The following is a 27236-nucleotide window of genomic DNA, read 5'->3' as shown; positions in this document are numbered from 1 at the left end:
AGAGCTGAGCGCCAGCACACGGGAAGGCAGGTCCTGATGCTGGCGCCCAGACAGGAAGCTGTATTAATGTAATTGACATGTGGAGCAACAGAGCCAGTGTGGCCTTGCAGCTTGTCTGATCTCTCTAATCCCAGCCTTGGATACTCGCCTGGCCCGTTTTTTTGGTCACATTAATGCAGCAGTAGGAGCTCTGGGATATTTCAAGCTTCTCTGTGCTGTATTTTGTCTTGATGAATCATTTCAATAGCTTATATGTGAGAGTGAGTGATATTTATTTCCCAGTTGTGACTGATTACTCTTCCTGTCAGGACTCATAATTAGCCAGGATCAATGGAGAAACCCATCGACAATGGTCTAATGACCGTGCCTCTGAGGACTAGTAACTAATATTTCTGGGCTTCCCGTTAGAGCAGCGGATGTCTGGATAATGGATATCTAGGCAAAGACTTCCTGTTCTGTGCTCCGGTCATGCAGATACATTTAGAAATCTAAATTGCCGTCAGATGAACGCTGATGGTTCTGAGATTGCGATTCAGTGAAAATGTTCCTCCCCTTTTGCTCAGTTACATGATCCGAGGTGAAAAAAAATCCCTTCGCTGGTCTGTGGGTCTCACTGCTGACCAAAGACCAACACGTCCGAACTGAAGGTTGACCAAAAAAAAAAAAAGTTTTAGAGAAAATGAATCTTTAATTTTCCTTTAAAAAGTATTTGTTTGGGTGCTGATGGGCTGAGTGCTGACAGAGGCGAGCGCAAACAGATCAATCTTAGACCAGGGAGGGATGTAAAAGAGGATTCCTTTCCTCCATCTTTCTCATTCTCCAATCTTTATCTTTGTCCTCTTCCTCAATCCCCCTCCCTTATGCCCTCTCCTCCTTCCCTTCCCTTCCTGCTGACTGACATTTCAGTAATGACGCTCTCTGAGCTCCACAGGACCTGCCTCCACCCCATCCCCGGCTGTGTACCCACGCAGGGCCAGCTTGTCACACCGAGAGCCCGCCCGGCACTCCTTACATCTATATCAGACCAGAAAATGCCAATAATGACTACTCAGAGTGGTTAAGAAAGTAATTGTGGTCTGTCTTCCGGGCTCATCTGTGCTGCTGTCCCTCCTGGAGAGGGAATTATCGTTTGCCAAAGAGCACATTGGACACACTTGCAGGAGGCTCATTGGTCAGCCTGTTTGAGGGCTGGGATTTTGTTAAGAAGTGGGTTAAGCTCTACATCCCTGTACATTTGGGCAGGGGTATTACAGTTGCGATTGTGAGGTTGCTTACATTAACTTAGCATTGTTGAACTCTTAAGTGTGCCAGGGCTTTGCTGCTAATATTGAGCTGGCTTTACTTCATGAAGGCCAAACACCTTGAAAAGCCTTTACAGGGGAGCTGGCATACAGAGTTGGATCAAGGTGCAGTCATAATGGATGCTCGCCGTTTCTTTAGTGTGTGCTTTGAATGCACTGCACTGTATTCGCGCAGCAGAGCGCGGTTTTCAATGTACTTTTCTCTTGTGATATTTGTGCTGGCAGTGCTTCTATAATTACCACAGCCCGCAGCCCCTCATGGGGAGCATATTAACACACACGAGTGGAGGAGCAGGAGCCGGAGCACAAGTCATACAGGCTGCATGTGTGTTTGAGTACCTCTGACCTCTGATGTGGATGTCTTTAGAATAGACCGTGAATAGCAGGGATGCATAGAGCTCTATGTTATTCATAGATCTTGGTAATATTTCGCGCTCGTGTATCTGTGAGTAATGGTCGTCGAATGCAATGAGGATAATAACTCCATCAGATCATCACATGACCATAAAATAGTTCAACTGATGAAGAAAATGATGGTAATAATTTGAATATTTGAGGGGTTTTTTTTCATTAACACAAATGAAAGGATAACTTTGTGGGCTTTAAACTACTGGCCAAACAAAGCTTTTGAACTGAAGCCCATATTGGGCTGCTAACTGCTAAAAGATTTTATTTTTGATACTGAAAATAATTCTTAGTTGCAGACTTTCAATGTTTGAGCTGCACTCGGAAAAACAGGAACTAATCCTCTTTGAACATCTCCAAATGTTACTTAACACCCAGAGAAATGTGCTCCAACAGTGTAACAACTGGACAAATACCTGAGATCCTTTCTCTTATCTCAGCTTTGATCATCCTCTGGATTCGGTATGAAACCTGGCGAGTCATGCCGCCCTAACATGTGCACAAAGCAAACAGATTTCTGATCACGAGTGTCACATGTGGTTTTATTTGTAATCAACTGAACCATTAGGATCTTATTTTGAGTTCCAGGAGACAGAGACAGGTTTCACAAGACCAGTTCAACAATGTAAGCAGGATTCTGAAAGCAGAATAATATGTACAAGGCACTGGTTGGCACATAAACATGCTTAGTATTGTGGTTAAATGCTGCACAGCGTGTCTCTTCTCTTTGCACATCAGTGACCTTGCTTCTTCTCTTTCTTCTAACCTCTCACCCCAGTGACGATCATCAGCTACGCAGCTGTAATCGCAGACAGACCACTGCCTGCCACCCCACATTCGCCCCCCACCCCCCCGTGGCTATGGAAGTGGAAGGTGAAGTGTTCACGAACACAACATCCATGTTTGTGTCCACTTCTGCAATGTGCAAGTGTAATAATTAGAAGGAAGAAGAGCCTTCAAAACATTTTGTGTTATCTAAGAGCGGCTGCTGTGTGCGCTGCAATCCGCTCAATCACGCTTGGGATTACCAGGCGCATGCAGTTGAGAGGGAGGATCGTACAAACGGGTTTTCTGCCCGCTGCTCCTCATCCGTTTGCTCCTGCAGCCCACTCTGAACTCACGATAAAGAGGAATTCGGGTTAGGTGGATTGCCGTGATGGTGCACGCAGAATCCTCTGTGGGTGTGGAGCAGTCATTGTTATGTAATTTCCTCTGAGTGCAGATTGGTCAGGGTATGGGCTGTTGGTTGGCTCAGCATGCTAATCTCACAAGTATTATCTGTCTCTCAACATTGTCCGCTGCTGTGGGCAGAACTCGCTCATCAATGCCCGCCCATGCACAACCGACCACAGCTGGCTGGGCTGGCACGCTTGCTGCCATCCATTTTAGCCGAACTGGTTCGTCGGTGAAGTCAGCAGTTTGAGCCGGTCTTATCCCATTAGACTCATCTAACACCCTCAATCTAATCATTTGTCAAAACATTGTTCTGCTGACTCAGGTCTGCACGATTTAATGAAGCGCAGTTGGTACCAAGCAAGCATTTGGGGAAACTCTGCTAAAATCACCCTGCAGATCACCTGATCTCAAGGATGAGAATAAGTCAGGTCAAGTTTTTTTTTTTGTAAAAAAAGATGCCACCTCAAAATAAAGCTTGCATACATGCAACAAAAGGAACACGATAGTTTCAGGGGGGAGAAAGGGTTTTCAAGGTTTCATGCTTAAGCTGATTATTTTGATCCAGAAATGTTTTGACATATGTTATACCTAAAATAATCCTTTTATCCTTCATCTGTACTGAGGGATTAATAAGTCTTCTACTTTTCTGACCACTAGTTGTTAATGATTGTTGATATACTGACAACTTGTATTAGACTTTGTTGCGAAACACAGTTTTCTGATAAAGAACATATTATACAGTGAATTTACAATTGAAACTGATCCAAAGAAGTCGCCCGTGGAAATAAATTGTATATGTAAGTAACTACAGACGTGAGTGTTTGTTCCTGGTCCCTGCCTGCGATGGCAGATTGGAAAGGTAAACCGCTGTAAGCTGATGTGTGCAACGCTGCTTTGTTTCTTATTAATGTGGGGGGACACAGGAGCTGTCAATGCTGCTGTTCCGCTGCTGGTGAAATAATAATGAGTGTGTATAACGGAGCTGAGCCAGTGTGGTTTACAGCTCTGTTGCACTCAGAGGCGAAGCCAGGACACGTTGAGCACCGACTGGCTGCTCATCCTGTGTGTATCAGAGATGGAGGCAGAGCAGGAGGCTTCGGCCATCACTGGAGGAGGGAAACTGAGAGACGGAGGTGAGATTCTTTTCCTGTTCCGAGAAGCCGTCTTACTTTTCGATGTAGCTCCACTAAACCATCTAAAAAGTAAGAATAATATCATCACCCATTGGTTGTGACACAATGGATTTAAGTTTAAACTGGTGCTTTAACCAGTGACACTTTTTTATTTCTGATTAATGATTTGAATTAAATGCCAAATAGATAAACAAATTAAAAAAATAAAAATGACTAGTACTGCTTTCCAGTAGAAAGAAAGACAAAAACACAACGATAAAACCAAATAGATTTGTTTCATAAAGACCGATCATTAAAGAAAACGCTGTTCTTCTCATTTAAAAGTTAAACCACACGGCTGAAAGAATTTGTGGATTTAACATTTCCAGCAAGCGGAAATGTTGGTAGGGCCAAAGGAGAGGCCAAATTTTAAGAAGTTATTCCGGGCCCTGGAAAATGTCCCAGGTGTACCCTGCCTCTCACCCAATGGCAGCTGGAGTAAGTGGATTAAGTGGGTATAAAAAATAAAAAAAATGGATGGATAAACTGCTTATTTGAGGAGATGGTAGACGCACTGTTCAATAATGTGTGTGTAGCAATGTGTCACAGTTGATGTCCAGAAGAAGTCGGGGTGAGCGCTGCGTACGTTTGTGTTCCAGCCCCTTCCGGACGTGTCTGAGTAAATTCGAGGCAACGTTACACGTGTGAGAGTGACATGTTGGATCATTTTCACATAGTCGCATAGCCAAAAACAGGAGTTGGCCCCCTGCTGTATGAATGTCTCCATGAAACAAGTAGCTTAGGGCTATCTTTATCTGCACATACGCAGACTTTCTGTTGAAATTTGTTTACGGGAAATTGAAATTCCTTGAAACTTGAAAAAGAAAATGTTCCTCTATTGCTGTGTGATTTAATGAATTAATCAACAATCTCAAAGAAAACTTAAAATTACGGAATTAAGGTGAGACCATAGGGACTTAAAGACAGGATTACCATTCATTTTCTGTTGAAACTTTCCAAAGGTGGACGTGACAAACAGAGAAAGGTGTTCAGTGTCACTGTTTAATAGCACTGTTAACCAGGCAATCAAGTAAATATGGCAGATGTGGGATCGGATGGGTCCCAACTTGGCATGGTGCACAAAATGGGGCCTTTTTCTGTCTTCAGTGATACACATTTCAGCAGACATACTGCACTGAAAGTCAGTCTCTGTTTGAGGTGAGGTCGCTTGGACTTCACCTGCTCGTTGCTCTCCAAAGGTGCAATTTTAAATCCTGTGAATAAATCCGGTCTGAACTAATCTTTTTACTGGTCAGAGTGTGAATTTGTGCCTTTTAAGGGGTGTGATGTGCTGTTTGAGATAAACCTCGGCTCTTAATGTATCTGCTTATTTAGTATATGCACTCGCATTGATCAGCCACTTTAAAACTTTAAAATCTTTCAAATCATGCATACAAATGGACTGAACTTCCACACTTTCTACACAACACTTTTCAGTGTGTATCATTCACATGAACGCCACACACCAGTGACAGCAGATCAGATTGGGCTGTCTGGACAGCCATTCCTCTGCAGTTTTTAAGGTGTGTTGCTGTATAGATTGGTCACTGACATTCACATTTATGCCAGGACTCTCGGTTTTTAAAGCAGAACTTTGCATCCTCAGTCAGTGCTTTTTTTTAGTATGTAGCTTTCATCACTGTTGATATGACAAGAGAGGAGTTACGATGTGTAAATGTGTTTGAGATTTTTGAGAAAAGCAGAGCAAAACCTCACGTGTGCCAGGACCTTTGAGCTTGTATTTATATTTATTGTACGGCATAAACAGTGTAGTTGCTGGATAGGCCTTTACAAGCGGAAACCTAATATCCTCAGATTGTTTGATTTTTCTTTCTCAAAACTTGTGTGAACCTTTCTAGGGTTGTTTTGAAGTATATGGTATCGCTTGTACCCATCTCTTATGCTGTCATAACTAAACTGGCAAGCAGTGGCTACAGATTTATTTTCTGTAGAGAAAACTTGACCGTGGCTTTCCTCTTGTATTCGAGTGAGGCTGTTTGTGTTTTTCCACATGAGCTCATGGGCTTATGATCGGCTGGACTTTGGAATTTCAGCTTTAGAGCAGGGCTTGATGTTCTCGCTGAGCAAACAGATCAAGTATTAGAGCTTCACCCTCCTGTAGATATTGAATGTCTCTCACTCTGTCAATATGTAACTAGAGCTCTATTTTTGGGAATTCCCCAGCTCTGTTTTGTGTATATAGGGTTGTCTTCAATGCCACAGCAAGATTAGAAATTCATCTTGAGCTCCCTCTTTTTTTTTTTTTTCTTTGTTGTAGCCAAAGGAGTGCTACAACTATGCTTAAAATGGGCACTTTTAGGTGAACCAGCAGTCCGCTGAGATACTTACCATTCGACATTGTCAGTCTCCTAAGAGCCGGCATCCACTGCCATCTGCACCGTGACTCGTTTAAGTGTCATTTCACGCCATTTATAGGCAGTGTTTGAACGCCTCTGCCTCCACTTCACTCTGGGATACCATCCCTCCTCCACTGGCAGGGTCCCCTGCTGGGGTGTGGCTTGAGGACAGAGACTGGACAATGCTGCCCTAAAATCCCAACCCCCCACACACTCCATGCAACATTACATTCCTGCTGCCCCACCCCATCATCGTTTTCCCCAGAGGTTTGGGCCTGAATCAAGAACACTAGGGAAGCATCTGTTCCCTAAGCATTTCCTCTCAGCCGTAAGCCTCCCTCCTAATCAGCCTTTTTTTTGTTTCCCTCCTTTTGCCACGGTCAGTTTCAGCTTTGGCCACATCCTCACGCACACCACCATTTCTTTTTTCTTTCTTTTTTGTCAGTCTAACTTAGCACTCTTTTTGTGTGTTTGTGTGCAGGTGAGAAGCAACAACCAGAGACCAGACTCCACCTTGCAGGCCTCTGAGATGCTCAGAAACCACCTAACAGGTCAATACAGGCTCTGCCACACTCACAAAGACACAAAAACATGACGCACACGCAGAGCATGCACTGGTCTGAGGATTGGCTGAATAAAGTGGGGACTTGAGCACGCTGAAAGGAAAAAGTCAGAGATTATGAGACATCGGGTGACCTTTTGGAGAAAAGAAAGAGCGATTCTTCGGACTTTCTGGCCCTGCCCTTTAGATTGTTTTTGTCTTTGCCTTTTGTGTTCAAATTTCAATTGTATTTAACCTCCTTAACATCGACTGCTGTCAGGTGGTTTAATTTGAGATTTGACTTGGAACAGCAGCAACAGAATTGCTGTTGAATATTCACTCGTTTTTCAAGTGAAGATGCAGCTGCAGAGAGCAGTTACGCGCTGGAGGTAAAAATGGAAGGTCAGCGTGATAAATTCACGACTACAGTTGTATCCCAACAGTTAATTTAACAACAGGAACAGGTCTGACTTTGTTCTGGATAATGTAGAGAAAACTAATCTGAAAGAGGGTTCGACATGCTTTCATGTCGGTATTATGTCAAGTTTATGATATGCTAAAGAGTTTGGGTTCAAATTGATGTAAAAATCCTCAGCAGCAAAGGTCAAACTTTTTATTGATATGGCAAATATACAGGATTTATATTTTGTAAATCGTGACATCAGTTTTGCTTATAACTTGTTTATGACGACCATGTGTATTTTCTTTGAGGGCGGTGGAGGAGAAAACACTATCCATCGGACTTTTTGTTGTATTTAACTAAATTAGTTCCAAGTAATATTTGTCTTTCCTACTTTACTGTTCATGTTTGCTGCCTTTCCTGTTAGAATCCTGAAAATATAGACAAACTGTTGTTGCTTTGACTCTTGGGCTACAGAGGGTGCATTTTGTTGTGCCGCCACACGTGACCATAAGGCGAGATATTTTGAAGTGTAGGCACAGTGAAAGACTGCACACACTAATGTTGCACTGAAATGCAAATAGCCAATGGAGTATACAGACTGCAGTCCTGTCACAATTGGCATGGGCGAACCGATTACTGATTTGGTACAAAGGGATTTTCTCTTGTGCAGAAACTGTCTGTCCTACTTACAGAGACGCCACAGCAGCCTAACCTGCTGTGCACAGCTGGTGCCGCTTTGAAATATATCCCCCCTCCTCCATCTACCCTCCTCTGCTTTCATCTTCATCCCTCTTTGCTCCTCCTCCCCCCCGAGTTCTCTCAGAAAGCTCCGCCCCCGAAGCCCCCATCCTCCCTCCTCCTCGTCTGCTCTGTGAGCAGCGTCCTTGCTGCGTCAGACACTTCCATTCATGAAAAGCGTGACGTGTACAGGTCATTAACGACCCGGTGACGATACATGCCGCCCACCCACTCACAGCCCAGGTGCTGCGGGAGTTAGAGGAATGTCTGTGTCCCTCTGTCCCCGCTTTTCTTGCCGTTTTTCCCTGCTTCATGACCGTCAGCTCAGCCATCCTCACCAGGGTTTTATCTTTTTTCCTCCATCCCTGCCTCAGAGCTAAGAGAGGACCATGAATCTGAGCTCTGTCCTTTGTGAGTAATCTCTTGATGCTGTGTCTTTGTCATTCATCTGAGTGGAAGCTGTGTGATGTGGAGGTCTTCTTTTCCTCCTTGTGTTTCTGATATGTGGCTCCACTAATAAGCAGTTCATCGTTTGTATCCGTCACGCGTGTGCAAAAAGTCATTTTCTTCTTGTGTTTTTTATCCGTGCTATTTGCATGTGGACCTGATGTCGGTGTTTGTTCAGCAGTGCTGCAGGAGTGTGTTGAGCAGTCGTGCGTTGGTGTGTGCAGGCGCTATTTTAGGCTCAGCAGTGACGCTGCTGCTGCTTTTTGATGCAGTACATCTCAGTGCCCTCTGAAGGACAGGTGTAGATGTAGGTAAAGGTAACACAGCCCCCCCCCCCCCACCCTCCTCTGCTTTTAATTTATGCAACCAAATGAATCAAGCACACCCTCTGGGGATTGGTAGTCAGAGATGACAGGCTTTTCTGGGACACGCATGTTTTTTTCTGTACAGCCACGGGCAGCTGTGTACGTGCACCAACACAAATCACACTGACTTTGTATCCACAGGCTCTTGCTTAACCTAAATTAACCCCGTCGTTTTGTATGTCCCTCTGCCCGCTTTGTCATCTTTGACTTTCCTCTCAACTCTGTGCATCCTCATCCATCTCTTAATTTGCTTGGCAGCAGGGAAGCTCAGAGTGTGTCCACCTCTGTCCTCTGCTACCAAGCATGTTTATGTAACTGCACAGGATGAATATCCAGCAGGCAGGCTTTAGAGGACAGGAAGAAGAGGCGGGGTGGAGCGGTGGAGAGATCCATCCATCCATCCTCGTTTTCCACAGAGCATTTTAAAAGATTGCAGCATAATAATGTATTTGACTGAGGTTTGACTCCATAGTGTCTGACTTCTGCTGATGGGTTAGGTTTACTTTTGAGGCTTGCTTGTGTGTTGTGTTGTCTCTTTTCTTTTTCTTTCTCTTTTAAGAGCAAGTAGGGATAGTACAAGGCCAGACGCTAACATTAGCCACTAATGTGTATTGATTTGCAGGCATTCTGCTATGGCATAGTCTGTCTTTAGGCAGGAGAAAAAGCATCAAGTCCAACACCCACTTGCCCCCATTTGCCTCACAGGGTCCACTTTTTTTTCTTCAAATCTCTCTTTAGCTTTGTGTATTTCCATATTCCATCCATTAAAAGAAACTGGTTGTGGTATCAGTCACAGCCAGTCTCTTGCAATATGCATGTTTGTCTGTCTCTCTCCTTGTTGTAGGCGGGCCAGTTCGGCTGCCCCTATTAAAAGAGCACAAGGGGAATTGTTGTGGCAGCAGCTGCTCTGGTGCGCTCTGTTGTATGTATGTGTGTGTTTGTCTATGTGAGAGTGTGCTGCTGTCTCCTGGTCGTGCAGGGCAGACAGGCCCAGTTCACATGGAGCCGGCTCCTCTTGTGTCCTTTGTTGTCACTTCGGGAGTCTTTCCCATTGGAGCAATGGTCGGTACAGAAAGTGCCGCTAGCAGCCACTGTAGCTGCAGAGTAGCAGCTTCTCCTTCTCTGTTTATATGCTTCTCATTCATCTTTCTCTGCTTTCATTTTTTCTTTCGCCTGCTTGAACATTGTCTTCAGTATCATCCCCATTCCCCATCTTGCTCGTGCTTCCCTGTTACTCTAATCTGCTTGTTCTTCTTCTACATCTTCTTGGCTCCACCTTCATGTTTTGTGTAGCTTAATTCATCATGTATCCAGACCGATCTGGTCAGAATTCATAAATAAAGCTCTATAAAGCTGTTTTGTGCAGCATCACCGGGAGCAAAGAGTCAGCTTGACTCCAATAGGCTGATTTTGAGTTCTTGTGTATGGTGGTTGCAGATTTTAGCCTGTGTGCCCTGGTTGCAGCACTGATTGTAGCCTCTCTGAGAGGCAGGGGAATGAAGCTGGAGGGAAGAGTGTGTGACGTGTCTGTGGCGCACACTGTTTTCTTAGTTATTTATTTCCTCCAATTCTGGCTGGTACCAGCTGAGGCTATTTGAGGCACAAGTTATGTGTGTTTTGAGTGCTGAGGATTCACTGCCTCTCTGTGTCTGACATTTGGTGGTTTCCTCTGGGAGTGTGAACTTCGTTTGTTAAACTCCCTGACAAACTGGTTTTACTCACTCTTTGATGCAGAGCTCTCCCGTCAGCCCTATGTGGCAATTTCATTCACGCACCTAACTTCTATGCTCTCATCCTCTCTCAGACATAATCCAGTCTACACAACAAACACCCTGTACAGCACACAGTCCCACCTGGCACTTTCCCTGTGGGTGCAGCCACAGCTTTGACCTTGTTCCTGTTTTCCCAGCAGGACCAGTCAAACCATAAACTGGCAGGTAGGCAGGCAATGATTATTGGTCTGTGACCTGCTTTCTTTTCTAGCCATCACTGGATATTTAAGTCAGCCTAGGTGAATCATCACGGGGAATCAAAATATGATGGAAAAAAAGGATTATAGGGAGTTGTCAGCTGTGAGATGGCAGATGCCTGAATGCTTTGCCAGATTTGGTTTATTTTCCCCACTACTGCTGTCCCCCACACCAGCAGAAGATTACTTTCATCCACCTACATCAGGCTGTCCAGTCCCCTCTGGCAGGACTTATGGCAGTGGTAGAGGGAGAAAGCTTATTTAGACAGTGACCCACATACAGAATCAGCAGAATCACATTTTTTAAATTTATCTATTGGATGTTCTTAGCTAAATATCTTCTAGTTTTGTCTGCAACAGCAAAAACAAAGACATCTGGGAATTTCATGTTTTATTGTGTGCACACATAGTGAACACTGGCCATGAAAGTCCATAGTCTGTGATGACTGGGGGAACGATTACAGATATCAGAGTTCAGCTGTTCAACTATGACCCAGAATAACCGACTCTCGCATACTACAGTGGTGACCAGCCCTGCTCTCACCATCTGCTTTTCACCTTGTTTGTTTCAAGAGAGGAGGTCAGGAGGGATGGAAAGGTTCTAGCACAGCTATTTATCTCTCCTCCCAGAAATGATGTCGCCAGACTGAGTGAAACAGACGTAACTCTGGTTCTCTGTGCTGCAGTCTGTCTGCCTCTCAGATTAGTTTGTGACTGCTTTGAAATCTGAAAGTGTGGCATAGTGTCTCAAAAAGCTGAGATATTTACCTTTCTTATTTTGTAAGTGTAAAATTACAAAAATACATTACTCGACAATATTAAGGCTTCATTATTGTTGTCATTTAAACAGAAAAAACTGTTGTGCTCTGCCTGTGCGATGGCCTCCAGTCTTTCGGCCTCTACAAACCTGAGTGCTGAATGAGATTGAGTGTGACTACTAGCATAAGGTCAGGATGGATGCTGTGTTGACATGGTAACGTGTGAATGATGAGGTGGGATCGAGGCTAAATTGGTTCTTTGTTGGAGACGCAGCTGTCACCTGAAAGGAGGTTCCCACTGTGGGTCCCAGCGGGGCTTCTCTTAATGAGGAGCAGAGTGATGGAGACAGAGATGACACTGCTGCTGCTGTGTTTCAGTGTGAGCATGAATGCTATGCGTCTGTCAATGTTAAAAGTGTCTCTGCTCCCACATTAACACTCACTGGAAGGTTCAGCTGCTGTTTATAAAGCTACATCTACCACCTTGGCATTTATGGAGTGATATGAGGAACTGCTTTCCCCGGTGGATTGCTGGGAGTAGTGGGATTATTGGATCTAGCCAGACACGCCCTGGGCGTATGTGCGTGCATGTGAGTGAGCATGTGAGTCCACTGAACCTGATCCCCCCTCTGCACCACCAGCTGCTGTGTACACACATACACACACACGTAGTGATACAATAACCATAGCGAAAAGATCTTTCACTGCCAAAACTGCTGCATGGCTTTATGACCACGGCTCCCTGGAAGAGGAGATCCTGTATCTCAGTCGGACCTTCCGGGCTAAATAAAGGAAGTTTAAAAAAAATAAATAAAAAGAAGAATCAAATGGATACTGTATCTGTAAACTGAAAATGTGCACACCCTAACACATTGTGTTATCTGCTATTGACATGAAGTCAACTTAAGAGAGGCAAAGAATTTGAATATGAAAAAGATAAATAGAGGGGGAGGACTGAATAGGGTCTGTGTTTGTACAAGCATGTCTCTAGAGCCTTGTAGAGGGATTAAAGGATCAGCCCTGATAACTTCTCCCTCTCTGTCTCTCCCATTTCTGTCTCTCTCTTTCTTTCTTCGCGTCATTCATTTTGTGCAATATGGGCATTGTGTTCTCCTCCAAACAAATTTGCCAACGCTTTTATAAGATCGGTGTGACGGTCGTTGTGTCCTTGTATGCTTTTGCGATCCCTTTCGGAAAGTCCTGTAAATAAATGACTATGTAAATGGAACCCTCAGTCCCTCTTGATCGGGCACAGACATTATTCATGGGATTCTGCGCACATAGAGATCTTCCATTAGAGATTGTTGAAAGAGAAGAAGAGGTTTCTTATTTTGTTTTTTGTTTTTATTCCTGGCGTCAAGACGTTGAAAGGCACCATGTTTACTGTCAGGTTGTGCTCTGTGGAGACAAATTTAGCGTTTCAACCGGTTGGATCTTGGTGTGCATGTTGCGGCCTCACCGACCACATCCACCCAACTGCAGAAGGCATCAGAAGCCATCAGAAGCCCAGCTGTGAGAATTGTTTGTGAGGTGGAATTACAGCGTGGGACTGTGCTCGCACAGCTCGTTTGTCTCTGCTTTGTAGGGATGGATTTATTGGATACCTGAGAGAGCATTCTCTCTTTCCCCTGCACTCTCAGCAGCCTGTTTAGAGACAGGCCTGCATTATAGATGAGCTCCTGGCAGCTGCCACACTCTCACAGCGCTCAGGTTACCCCCAGTGGATCATACTGATACAGTACATGCATCTGCACAAACATGCAGGCACCATCCATGTGGGCTTGTGGCCTTGGTTGTGACTATAAACGGGTCTTGTTTGCGTCCTATCAGGAACTTTTATCAGCACACTTCCTGCTCTCCCCGTCTTCGTTTCACCGTAAAGTATCTTAAAAACATAAGAAATGCAGGATTTGTGTACATTATGGGGTTTGACATCCACTTTGGATATTGTGGCAAAGATAAGTCTATGACAAAGCTCTGGCTTCAGCATTACATCATGCCACAGCTTTCTTAACAGGGCAACATAAACCAAGTGTGTTTGGTCTGGGCAACACGAGTGTCCTCTCGTTTATGAAACTTCCACGTAACACGAAGCCAGCTCACAGCTCACAGCTCTGCCCCTCTGTCTCCTCCCCTGAGGACTTTGATCTCTGGTTTGTGATCGGATCGTACACATTGTTTCTTACCGTGTCCTGAACTGTCTGCCCCCTCAAATTTGATTGGATTGCTGAGGTTATGTCCTCATGAGCTTACAGAAGGGGGGTGGGGGGGTGGGGGGGTGGGGTGGTATATGATTTCCAAAGCAATTGATTCACTCTTTTGTGCTTTTTTTTTTTCTTTCTTTGGCCAAAATTTTCTATCGAGCCGAGTCAGACTGGATGGAGTGCCATCTGTTTGTCTTTAAGCTCTGTGTACCACATTTGCAGCAAATTGAAGCTCTTGTGAGAGTAAGCTTTGAGTGGTTTTGATTTTTGGCAAGTCCCAGAGTTACTGTTGGGGAAAAAAAGACACCTTGGCCTGCAGCATTGCATATCAATATGCTTCTCACGCACAACACACGAATGCATTATTTGATTAAAGTTAAATCAAAGTGGCTCTAAAGAAAGAGCTTCATTAGCTAAGAAAGAGCTGCACAGTGTGGCAGTTTTCCTACTTACTTGTGTGATATATTTTTAATTAACTTTGTGATACAAATGAGGTAGCAATGAGTTGTATAACAAATAGAGATTAACTTTATTTGAAATATCAGGACATAAGATAAAAGACAAATGTTCTTACTAGTGTGGATTATTTTGGCTGAAATGTATTTTTACACACTGTCCCGCTGCCACAAATGCTCATGTTAGCCTGAAAAGTGTCTTTATTCCAGTTCAACGGCTCCCCAACATGTACTTTCTTCTCATGTTTTAGTATCTCACTACAACCTACTGCTTTTAGCAGCTCTGAGAAATTACTGAAGCTTTTAAAAGATAATAACAAGACTAGATTAGAAGATATCTTCTTTTTTCTTTCTGGCCACTGCATGTTGGTATACAAAAATGAATTGAAAACTTTTCCGCTGCTGTTCACACTCTTTGTGATGAACTATTTCTATAATCACACGTCATTAAGACTGGCGGTGATCGTGAAGTTTATTAGTTTTGAGCGTTCGGTATGCATGACTGAATGAGCTCCATTCAGGACCCACTTATGAGCTCTTCATAAGCATTCAGGTTAATTTCACTTCATTTCTTCGTGTTATCACATGATCACACTTCCTCTGCTGGTTTGCCTGATGACACCTGAGCCAGAAGGTGGAGCTTGAGTTAAGATTATTTTGCTCAACCACATTATCCTCGTTCATCCATGTGTTATATTTCACAACAGGTGAACATTCGAGGCAGACCGAACTCTCTTGCTGTGGTTGTTTATCCGTGTTTTTATTTCAGACTGTTGTGGACAGTAGTCTCAACTATGTTTGTGCAGCCCTTAAGATTGTCTATATATATATATATGTATATATATATCAATAGATTTGGGGAAACTTTCCGTTTGACATCCTGGATTTATTTAAAATGTTTTAATAAGTGGGATTATTTCCTCTGGTTAAATCTTGAAGATTTTAATCTCATGGATTATCCAGACACAGACTCTTCCCCCGACACCCTTGCTGTAAATAAACCAGTATAACAGTGTCACAATACAGAATAGTATGTGCTGTGGTAGAGGATTGTTTTTATGTGCTTTCACTGAAACTGGCTCAGCAGTGTCTTGTGTAACTAAGATGTTGAAGATGGAAACCCACATATTTTCTGCTGCAGACGTGTTTTTGCCGCCGTCTTGGTTCGGCAGGCTGAATGGACTGTGTGTGCCAGATGTCTCGCTCTCAGCCCTCCTAATACACAGCACAACCTTTAATCCCTTCTACACTGTTACTGCTTGACAGAGATGATAGAAAATCATTTAAAAAAAGGTGTTTGTATGAGTGTATGTGTGTGTGATTGGTTTAGTCCAACTGTTTCCCATAAGAATTGCATTCGTTACCTTTTATTCTGCAAAGTCATTTTGTCTGTCATGCACTGATTTAAAGCCCATTTGACATCCTCCACCCTGCAGTGTTTGCACTCCATTGCTTTAAATAATAATCATTAATGTAATCCCTCCCGTTTCCACATCTATGAGAGGAAATGAGAGGATTGCGTTTCACTTTGTGGAAGTGATGAAGTCCCTTCGAGACAACAGTTGTAATCGTGTCCGTTTTTCATTAGAAGTGACCACAGTACAGACATCTAAATGGATTTAACTTAGCTTTTAACGTTAACGTGAACTTTTTTATTTCTTTATTACTTTTTATTAACGCCTCTCTCTTTCTTCTCTCTTCTCGGCCTTCCCATTCTGCAGGTCTTTTTAAGCATTCAGACAAACCAGTGCGTTAGGACGCATCCCTCCCATTGTCACTGGGCTGCCGGTGCACATGCACGACACCATGGGTAGCTCCCCAGAGGTGCTGTCATGGACTTCCTGCCCTAGTTTGTTAGTGGGGAAGCTGAAGGAGGAGCTCAAACTCACCGTGGTTGGGGATGCCATGAAGAAATCCAACTCGCCCAACTCCCAACCCCTGCCTCCTCAGGCCCCTCCCTCCAATTTACCTCCTCAGATTATCACAGACCTCGTCCCTCCAACACACTTGCCCGTTCCTTTGCAGACGCCTGGCCAGGATGAGGACTCGGTGTTGGGGGGTATCAGCCCAGCAAACGTGGCCTTGAGCGTGGACTCGACACGGAGCGAAGGCGGACACTTTGACAACAGCGTTCTTCAGCTACAGGAACAGGATCCGGACGAAGCCGGGTCACCAGCATCCTGTGAGCACGGCGGGTGCGGCAGCGGCATGGATGAGCAAACGGGAGAAGGAGACTGTCCCGTGGACCACAGTGGGGAGGGAAGACCAAGTCACCCGCATCACCCTGATGACATCAAACTGCACTTTCAAAGAGCAGGGCCTGGCTCGGGAGGCTTCTTAGAGGGGCTATTTGGCTGTCTTCGGCCTGTCTGGAACATTATCGGGAAGACCTACTCAACAGAATACAAGCTGCAACAGCAAGGTAAGCTCTGGGTTTCATCTTTAGGCATCCAATCTGTCTAACAAACTAAATCCAGTATGTGTTCGCTCTAAGACTTCCAAGAAACAAATGAAAGATTCCCTCCTGTTTCCCTGAATGTACTCCGACAATCCACTGTAATTGAATATTCATTCTAGCTTGAGCGCATTACTGTTGGGAATGAGGCTGCACAGCTGTCAGCTTGAATTGAGGTCATGGTAAAGGTAGATTCACCTTTCTGCTAGGCTGCTTGGTCAGGCTTGACAGAGGCTACAGGATACGATCCTAGGTCAGACTGAAGTGAGCTGGGCCTTGCTGTTGGGCAGCCCTGCAGTGGGCTTCAAGTTAAGGCAGCAGAGCTTCTCTTCACCACTGTTTCCAAAAGCATGTAACGAAGATTAACCAACATGAATATCAAAGTCATTTATAGATGATTGTGCAGAACTTATGTTGTTAAGAAATGTAAGAGTTAAGCAAAATTGAGGTTATTTTGGAATATTAAGCATGTTGATATTTGTAAGTGTGTTTTTTGGTCAGCTTTTGTGGGTCAGGAAATGACATTTAAGTTAATCAGCTGTAGGTATCCTTTTAGGCAGATATTTTTACCCTTATAGAGAGCCAGGCGTGTTGACAATTCCTTGTGCTTGTACTCTTAATGCCAAGCTAAACTAACATTGTGCTGCACCTTTATATTTACCATTTAGACCGAAGAGTGGTTGGCTGAAAAAAGCTTGTTCCTCTTACAGAGCAAAAGTGACACCACAGTGGATAGATACATGGGCTAAAACAACACATGTTTAGACAATCAACACAAGGAACAGGGTGAAGTTGTCACAATAACCAAATGTATTGTACATGATTGCAGACATGTGGGAGGTTCCATTTGAGGAGATTTCAGAGCTGCAGTGGCTTGGCAGCGGTGCGCAGGGAGCCGTCTTCTTGGGCAAGTTCCGCTCTGAGGAGGTCGCCATCAAGAAGGTGCGAGAGCAGAAAGAGACGGACATTAAACACCTGCGAAAACTCAAGCATCCCAACATCATCAGCTTCAAGTGAGTCTACGAGCACTTCCCTTTGAGTGTTACCTGGTATTTGTTCATAGTTTACAGAGCTCCATGGGAGAGTACATTATTGATAGATATTTGGTTTGTCTCATGGTGTACAAACATTTTTTGTGTGTTTTAATCTCTCCCAGGGGTGTGTGCACCCAGGCGCCTTGTTACTGCATCATCATGGAGTACTGTGCCCAAGGTCAGCTGTATGAAGTGCTGAGGGCAGGGAGGAAAGTGACCCCGAGGCTGCTGGTGGACTGGGCCTCAGGCATTGCCAGCGGCATGAACTACCTACACCTGCACAAGATCATCCACAGAGATCTCAAGTCTCCCAAGTGAGAAACACTTCTGCTAGGATTGCCAGATGGGAATATGAAAGACTTTCTCAAACTTAGAAAACAATGCAGAAATATGACCAAACTACATTGAAAGTGTTGCAACATGTAAAGCAAAGTTATTTTCTCTCGAACATTGGGGAAAGTATGTATACTTTCCTGGGGCATGACTGTTATTCCGCAGCACATTGAAGCCGTGGTCACGCTCTGCAAGCTGATCTGTAAAGCTGAGTGAACGAGCTCAGCAGTTTTATTTAAGTCGTCTTGGACCACGGCAGGAGCAACGATTGATCCTTTCAGCTCTGTATAGGACATAATTACCTCAAATTCCATCTGTAGAGCTAATAAAAGATAGTTATCCTAATGTTAGAGTAAGACAGAGTGTTCTTTTTCATCCCGCTCTTCTTGTCTCTGCAGTCCACTCTCTGTAGCACTGTCTCTCTAATCAATATAATCATGCTGCAGCAGCACCGCCAAACACTATGTTAGTCAGCAGAATGATAGCAGGCTGAATGTGCTGGAAAGGTCAGTCTCATTTGGCTAATGGGGTGATTCAGAGACGCGTGTCTGTAAAAACAGAGTATGCCACAAAAAAAAAATACAGTAGAAACAGTACAGAAAGTTCAACATCATACTGAATCTGCTTATCCCAGCAAGCTTTAAATGCCTGTGGGTTTTGGCTGTCTCTAAATTAAACTACACTGATCAGAATGCTAACGAGCTGTCATTTTTCTGTGTGCGTTTCAGTGTTTTGGTCACCCACAACGACACTGTGAAAATTTCTGACTTTGGAACATCCAAAGAGCTCAGCGACAAAAGCACAAAGATGTCATTTGCAGGTACGGTGGCCTGGATGGCCCCGGAGGTGATAAGAAACGAGCCTGTGTCTGAAAAAGTAGACATCTGGTGAGTAATAACATACCATTCGTTAAAAATAATTGATCATTTATCAAGAAATGCATTGAACAGCCGGCTATGTGTTTATTTCATAGGTGAAACTGAGAAATTTGAGTCATCTCTCTGGTGATGATATTATCTGTCTGTCCTAACCTAATGCAGGTCATTTGGAGTTGTGTTATGGGAACTGCTCACAGGAGAGATTCCCTACAAAGATGTAGACTCCTCTGCCATCATTTGGGGTGTTGGAAGCAACAGTCTTCACCTTCCTGTCCCCTCCACCTGCCCCGATGGGTTTAAGATTCTTATGAAGCAAACATGGTGAGCGTGGACCAGATATTAAAAGCAGCCGCTTTGGTTTGAATGTTGTTAAGTTGGTTTAGTGCTGTGTTTGTATATATGCATAAATCCTAATTCCTTTACATCGAACCATTTATTTCAGGCAAGGCAAGCCCAGGAATAGGCCTTCGTTCCGTCAGATTCTCCTACATCTCGACATTGCCTCTGCTGATATTCTAGGAACTCCTCAGGAGACCTACTTCAAGTCTCAGGTTAGAAGTAATACTGAGACATACAAATAAACCACCTTCACCTATTCACATACACCTATTTTCTAAAGATGTATTTTTTTCAGGTATGTGATTATTTACATGTTTTTGCTGGAGATTGTATTGCTTTCTCAGCCATAACGCTGACAGTCAAAAAGCTAACGTCTATCTGCATTACAGGCAGAGTGGAGGGAGGAAGTAAAGAAGCACTTTGAGAAGATCAAAAGTGAAGGCACATGCATCCACAGGCTGGACGAGGAGCTGATCCGACGCAGGAGGGACGAACTCAGGTGTGTTAGCAAAGAGAGGGTTGAAGAAGGTGATAGTAAGCATGTTTTCTCTTGATAGAAGCTGATGAGACGCCTTGCTAAATTTAATTTGGCTCCCTTTTTTATCGACCCCTCAGGCATGCACTGGACATCAGGGAGCACTATGAGAGGAAGCTGGAAAGAGCCAACAACCTCTACATGGAGCTCAGCGCCATTATGCTGCAGCTGGAAGTCAGAGAGAAAGAACTTATGAAGTATGTAGATACACATTCATTACAGCAGGCATTGCTTTCCTTTACTGCAATCCTTCTCATTTCCACTTTAGCAAAATTCACCGGACTGTACTAGTATTTCCTCCTTCAAAAAGGGACTTTCAGTGACAAATGTTTTATTTCTAGATTATTGTGATCCTTTGCAACGCAGCTGAAAATTTGTTTGATTCACTTTTAACAGGAAATATTGGTCTTTTTTTCGATGAAATACCTTATGTAGTTTTATTTTGTCACATCTATTTATTTATTTTTTTAACCTATACTGATTTCTTTGCTCCGCAGAATTTAGTTACACATCTTATTTTGTGTTTTTTTTTTCTCAGAAAAGGGAAAAATAAACAACAGTGAGGTCACAGAATTTACCTGTCGACAAGTGGCTTGAGTAACCATCATAATAAATCAAAAATAATTTTGCCATTTCTTCAGGAGAGAACAAGCAGTGGAGAAGAAATATCCCGGGACCTACAAACGCCACCTGGTCCGACCCATCGTCAGGTCCAATGCCGTTGAGAAGCTCATCAAGAAAAAAGGAAGCATCTCCCACAAACCTGGAATGCCTCCTGCCAAAAGGTCTGCACTTCAGCTAAATGACCTTTTAATCCCTGTTGCAAACATTCTGAATCTGTCAGCATTAGTGTGTTATTCTAAATGTCACGACGAGCCGCATCAGGTGTGTGGGTGAAAGAAGTAAATATTTTACGGGACAATCTTTGTAGGTTTAGATATTTCCCCATTTGGGAAACAAGTGGAGGAAATCAGAAGAAAAAGTCATTTGCCAGAAAAATAGTTGTTTCCAGATTTTTTTTCTTATTTTAGTTATTCTTATTTGACAAGACACCATCACACCACAAAGACTTCTTTGATGTCTTTGGAGGACAGTCAGATATCGGGACTCATGAAAGCACCGCCCCAAGTTCTAAACACAATCAAAAGCGTACAAATTTTGCATTTCTGCTTGCACCTGAAGCAGAGAGTAGGTGAATTATTTCAGTAAGCTGTGTTACATTACTTTCTGGTCTTTCCTTTGGCCAGAAACCTATTCTGGTGAGAGCAAGTGGTGGCTGTTTCATACTGGCAGGTGCAAAGACTTATGTGGGTGTAAATTTCTGTCCGAGTCATTAACCCGTTAGGATTGGATGGCAGTGCCCATGTCCATGTATAGAAGGCGCCTCAGTTCTTACAGAGTTTATTTAAGAGGGCTGTAATCATTACTGCTGTTATGTTTTGTTTGGACATTGTCTGTTATGGATTTATGATGTCCCTGAAAAGTTTATAGTTAAACAGCAAAAGGCCACATGACTGATAGGAAATACTTAACTTGAATGTAAGTTCAAGGAAGACTATTTGTCTTCTCTCTAAGCAAAAGATAACCAACTCCTTTGTGTTATTGTGACCAAAGTCTGTGGGTCCCAGCAGTGTTCAGTCATGAACTTGAATCAAATGCCAATAATGTTGTGATACTGTAAATCAGTGTTGCCACAGTATGACTGTGCTCCCGAGGACGGCCGATAAACTCGAAGAACACAATTTCTTTTTACTCCGTTCCCTTTTTTCAAGGGAAACAAAAATGATTTAGATTTTTCATCTTGATTATATTTTTTTCTACAAGCTATTTTTTGCTAGTTTTCACCTGTTTCACAAATGCAAAGATACCTGATTTCACCTGATCGAAAGTCAATATCAGGAGAAGAAATGCTTTTTGGGTCAAACTTAGAAAACGGAAAAACAAACAAAAAAAGAAACCTTAAAGGTTTTCTCACTTGCCTTTTAGGGCTTCCAAATGTTCTCAGCAACAGTTCTCAGTGTAATACGCATCAGTTATTGTATCTTTTTGAAAAATGCCATGTGAAGACAAAGTGTATTTCTTTCAGGCCGGACTTGCTCCGCTCTGATGGCATCCCCAGCGTTGACCCTCTCCCTTCCCCCTCACCACTGTCAGCCAGCCCGAAGGTCTCCACACCCCCCGGCAAAACCCGCTACAGAAGCAAGCCTCGCCACCGCCGCGCAAACAGCAAAGGGAGCCACAGCGAGTTCAACGCCGTGCTGAAGCCTGTTGCTGGGGCACTGGAAGAAACTCAGTCTTTGCAGGACCAGCAGTTTCACCATCACCACCACCATCATCACCATCCTCAGGCTGAGGGGCAGTTTCTCCCCCTGAAAGGCCGCGAGGAGGCCGTCGTCAACTGTGCCAACAACCTGCGGTACTTTGGCCCCGCCGCTGCACTCCGCAGCCCTCAGACTGACCACCTGCAGCGACGGGTCTCCGGCTCCAGCCCTGACCTCATCACCACAGCTATGGACGCAGACACGCGACAGCGGACTTCGTCCACCGGCGCCAATCCTGTGTCAGGTGCTGGTTCCTTATGCCCCTGCTGCCAGGCTCACCCCTTCCCCGGCTGCCTGCACTGTCAGGAGACCCCTCCCACGCTAAGCCACCCAGAGTTGCCACACTACTCGCTGCTCAACACCCAAGAAAGCACCCAGTCTTCTTCAGGGTTACCCAATAAAGTTGAAATTGCTGATGGAGACGACACAAAGAAGGCTGCACCACCGGAGCAGGATCCAACCCAGCAGACACACACCCTGCCCTCTGCTCTACCCCGAACCCTCAGGCCTCTCAGGAAGGTGAGCACTGCTTCCAGCTGTAAACCAGTGGATGTGGGGTTGTGTTAAGGAAACTTTGTTGTCGGTTAACAGCCCTTATTGCTGCTCTTGCAGGGTGGTGATGAGTCATCTGAAGAGGAAGAGGGAGAGGTGGATAGTGAAGTCGAGTTTCCAAGGAGACCGAGGTAAAATGAAGTTATGTCATTTAATTTGCAAACATGACCTTTTTAATGTGTGGTAACTCTCTTAAATCAAAAAGTAAATGTCTTTTACACATCTGAACCAAAATATTTATAAGTTCCTAATACAGCGCAGCAAGTATGACTCACTCTCAGTAGCACTGAATTCAAGAAATATTCTGCCTCCTCGCAGACCTCATCGCTGTATGAGCAGCTTTCAGTCCTACTCCACCTTCAGCTCAGAGAACCTGTCAGTGTCTGACGGCGAGGAGGGAAATACCAGTGACCACTCACACAGCGGACCCCTGGAGAGGCTTAGTGCCAGTCAGGAGGAGCACCTGGATGAACTGCTGTCACACACACCAGACATCCCTATTGACATCTCCACCCAGTCAGACGGCCTCTCCGATAAGGAGTGTGCTGTGCGCAGGGTGAAGACACAGATCTCGTTGGGGAAACTTTGCTCAGACGAACACAGCTATGAGGTCAGTGAAATTCCCTTCATTCAGTCTGTCCAACGCTTTAACTCAGCTTTATTTCAGCTCGTGGAAAAGTTCCAATTTCTTACAAACACTTAGAAATGACCTGTCAGATTGAATGCAAGGTTTTCCTCATCGAAACCTGATTGCGCTTAAAGCAAGCCTATTAGGCTGCTTATGCAGTTAAAGTTTAAAAAAAGACTAACTTTATGAAATCTAGATAAGAGTCGATGATGCAAAAGAAACCTGTACAAAGGTGAATCGTTTGTATCAAGTTAAAGATGGCTCAAAGGCTAAGTTTCTTATCAACACAGCGATATGTGTAAAGTGACGGTGCAATAAATAATCTATGTATATATAATCTAAGAAGACCAACTACCTTTGAGCTACGTTGTTGTTATTTATCACAAAATTTAAAAAAAAAAGAAACAAAGCACAGAAATATGGACAGAAGCTTATTTTTAATTCTTATGCATTTTTTCATCCATTTTAATACCACCCCTGACGATGGATGTAACGTTTCACTGTGTTTTCTCCTTTTGCCTTCAGAACCCGCTGCAGTTCGGGGACTCGGACTGTGATACCTCAGAGGCAGAGTGCTCTGATGCCACCATTAGAAACAACAAAGTCGGGGCTCCATCCTCGTGGTGAATCTCGCTACGTGGTGCGGCTCCGTTTTTTGCCTGGAGGCCGTCATGACCCGTGTACCAATTTTGAGCTTCATAGAAAACACAGCAATAAGAGGACAACATTGTAAACTAAGATCTCCCCAAGGCAAACTCTCCGAATTATCCCCTCCACCCAAACCCCACCCTTCATGAAACCCCACTGCCTCTGATCTAGCACTGCATCTAGGCAACCCATGGCAGGGATTCCCCTTTTGAATGATCATGTACAGTAGATAGTTTAACATTCATAATTTATTTTTGTTTTTGAAGTGAAATTCAGGTCCTCTGTAAATTCTCTGATCTGAGCAGTGGAAAAAAAAAAAAAAAAGAGCGAGACTATGACTTGAGGGTGGCGATGATGAGGAGAAAGAGAACGTGCTGCAGCACATACAGCTGGCAGTGGGGGATTGCATAACTGCAATAGACGAGCATCACTACGAGCCTTCATCTGGCTGCAGTCGTGTTCAGCATCTCACTTTAAGGAGAATCCGCAAACAGCAAGCAATCTCTCTTACTGCAGTTTGACAAACCTGCTTCATTATAAGTTTACAACGCAGAGACCCGGTAACCCCACCTCCTCCACTTCCATCCTGTCCTCACTGTGGGAATATTATGAACACCAGCATGAACAACCCGGCTCGCAACCGGACTCCCCCATCCTTCCTTAACCTGCAGTATGCGTGTCGTCATCAGGATCCCCACACAGCTGTCAAAGCATGCCTGCGCGGCTCGCTAATGCAAAAAAGCTGCCCGAAGACTGCATGAAGCGGACAAGCTAGCAGAGCAGCAGACATGAAGACTCCACGGACAGCTAAAAACTAGAAGAAAAAAAAGAAGATCTTCCTCTCTTCTCATCCTTCTCTTTAAGACACGTCATCAGCAATCAGATGTCACAACCAGAGTTGTTGAGTGAGTTCGGTGTGTGTGTGTGTGTGCGCGTATGTGAACTCTAAGCTCCTTCCGCATCATTAGACATTACGGTTTCAAGTCTCATCTCAGGATTGTTCAAGGACTGTGAAACTGGACCAATTGTTGTATGAAGGAATGTTCTTTAAGTGGCACTTGTATGGACCATGCAGGAATATTTAACAAAGCCTCGATGTTCAACCCTTTGTCGTTGTAACGGACATGTAGATGATTTTAGGCCCACCCAGGTGCAGTGTCCCTTTTCTTAAAAATCACTCGGTGCAGCGAGTCCAATATATCATTTTCTAGCAGGGTAATTTATACTGTCTGGTACAAAGTGTCCAAAAAGTCTAAACATTGTCTGTGCTGTAGTAAATAGAACAGCAATAATATACAGTAGGTTGACTCTCAGGGGAGAAAGAAGGGGCTTGCTCAGGATGGGGGATGTCTAGCTGGCTAGACGCAGCCACAGTGGCTGTTGGCTCGAGAAAAGCATCAAGTGGCTTTATTTTTAATTTGTCCCATTTATTTTTTTTTTGGTGAACTTGCCTTTGTTAGGTATGATGCTCAGGTTTTGTGTTGCTGATTGAAAGCAATATATCAACAGCCACTAGATGGCGACAGTTACACAGACTTATTTTGCCTTGCAGTATGTAAAGTCCTGGCCTAATCCCCCCCTTTTTTTTCTGTCCAAGCTAATTTCACGGATCCTCCCTGTGATCAAGTGAATCTTAGAATCCCAGCAATATAACTATTTTTTTCATCTGCTTGTCTTTGAAGAGGGACACTGCATCTGCGAGAGCTTTGTTTTTATTTTTTAATTGTCTAATCCCTTTTTGTCATCCACCTTCCTGATCTCGTCAGCCAGGGTTGAATTTAACAATAACAATGCCGTTGATGTCAGCTCCAGTGCGTGCAGACGGCTGAGATTCTGCGTGAGGAACATAAGCCAGTGACAAGGCCACGGAGCACGAAGCTGCTCTGGGTTTTCATCTCAGTGTTAATCCTGTATATAATCATCTGTAAATGTAATGTGACACGTTTTTTGTCTTCTCTCGTTAATGTATCGCACGGCTCTGATGACCAGCCGGCGAGCAGGAAACGAGCAGGAAATTCTTACATCAGTATTGAACACTACGGGGGGTGTGAGTCAGAAAAGCAAGCGGCACAAGGTGAATCTAAAATTTGTACCGATGAACAAATTACGGCTTGCTTGAGAGCTCTGAAAAGGCTGCTACTGGAAACGGGGGCAGCTTTTCCAAAGCGTCCCCTCTACCTTCTTCACTCTTGTTTACGTATATGTGAAATAATCTTGTGTAATTTAATGACTGGGTGGTCTGATCAAGCTGTTAATAACACTGTCCTTCTGGCATACATCCTGTGAAGTACGATTGTTGTGAGATTTTAATTTAATTTTGATTTTTTTTTTTTTTTAAATTTCTTTCTTTTGTAGCTGGCCTACATGATTGTTGAATTAATTTATTTGAAATGATTGGTCAGGAGTAGTGTTCTTTATAATTTCAGGCAGCTTCAGAAATGTCATGACCAACAGTTTTTTTCGCCTGAGAAGTATTACGTAAAGGAAGCACAATGAATTGGTGTGGGAAGAGGACAGTATTTGTATGGTAGAACAAAAGCATTGTCATATCATTTGACCCTGCAGGGGACCATCCATCTTTTAGATTCTCATTGCAGTTGAGGTATTAAATTAGGAGACATACAGAGTAAGCAACATCAAGTGTTCCGAAGGCTTTTTCATCTCCCCACAGGCTGTTAGGAGTGGGTGTTGCCACAGCGGGGTGAATGAGATGTGAAGCCTGTGTCCACGTGTGAAGCCGATTTCTATACTTCTGCAGTGATCCCTTCCTTCATTTTTAATATAAAAAAAACCCATTTACTTATACCTGAATTTCTGAAACTGTTTCTCTAACTGTGGACATCATCTTGTGTATCAAACATCTGTTTCTTTGTTACTCTTATTTCCTGCTCCTTTTCCTGTTGAATGGCATTATGATCAACCAATCCTGTCAGTTTCCTGTATTATCCAGTGTACAGTGCAATGGGAGACTAAAATCAGAGCAAACAACTGCATGGAATAAATGCTGATGAACTGTACCCAAAACACTGTGGTCTGTCTCATTTGTTACCTCGAAGGTCTTTGTTTTATTTACTTTTAAACATTTATGTGGCTGGATAACATGATCAGCGCCTGGAAATTGGTGGAGAACTGCTGAATCCCTATTTAATCCCTTTGAAATAATATCTTAACTCTATATGAAATCCTCTTGGGTTGATTAAAACATCTCATTTCTAAGACACA

The 27236-nt window shown here is 43.8% G+C and overlaps 1 protein-coding gene across 3 annotated transcripts in view; it reads left to right on the top strand.

The window, feature by feature from the left end:
- The window catches only part of map3k13 (mitogen-activated protein kinase kinase kinase 13), a 29949-nt gene extending 2911 nt beyond the window's left edge, over positions 1-27038 (top strand). The window contains exons 1-15 of one of the 3 annotated variants that reach the window (XM_072397177.1): positions 3827-4015; positions 6893-6962; positions 16013-16713; positions 17576-17759; positions 17903-18094; positions 18842-19000; positions 19154-19312; positions 19434-19542; positions 19720-19829; positions 19946-20062; positions 20507-20650; positions 21952-22705; positions 22799-22869; positions 23057-23348; positions 23892-27038. In XM_072397177.1, coding sequence (XP_072253278.1) covers positions 16086-16713; positions 17576-17759; positions 17903-18094; positions 18842-19000; positions 19154-19312; positions 19434-19542; positions 19720-19829; positions 19946-20062; positions 20507-20650; positions 21952-22705; positions 22799-22869; positions 23057-23348; positions 23892-23993 — 3021 coding nt within the window. In that variant the 5' untranslated portion in view covers positions 3827-4015; positions 6893-6962; positions 16013-16085 and the 3' untranslated portion in view covers positions 23994-27038. Of the gene's footprint in view, positions 1-3826; positions 4016-6892; positions 6963-8329; positions 8505-16012; positions 16714-17575; positions 17760-17902; positions 18095-18841; positions 19001-19153; positions 19313-19433; positions 19543-19719; positions 19830-19945; positions 20063-20506; positions 20651-21951; positions 22706-22798; positions 22870-23056; positions 23349-23891 lie in introns of those variants that run through there. The other 2 variants (XM_072397176.1, XM_072397178.1) reach the window with 2 other exon arrangements.
- Positions 27039-27236: the final 198 nt, after the last annotated feature.

The sequence above is a fragment of the Leuresthes tenuis genome, unplaced genomic scaffold (genome assembly GCF_036924035.1).
Source record: "Leuresthes tenuis unplaced genomic scaffold, fLeuTen1.0.hap1 SCAF_12, whole genome shotgun sequence".
Classification (NCBI taxonomy): Eukaryota; Metazoa; Chordata; class Actinopteri; order Atheriniformes; family Atherinopsidae; genus Leuresthes; species Leuresthes tenuis.
The sequence above is the reverse complement of the archived record's forward strand: the minus strand, read 5'-3'. Positions and strand labels throughout refer to the sequence as shown.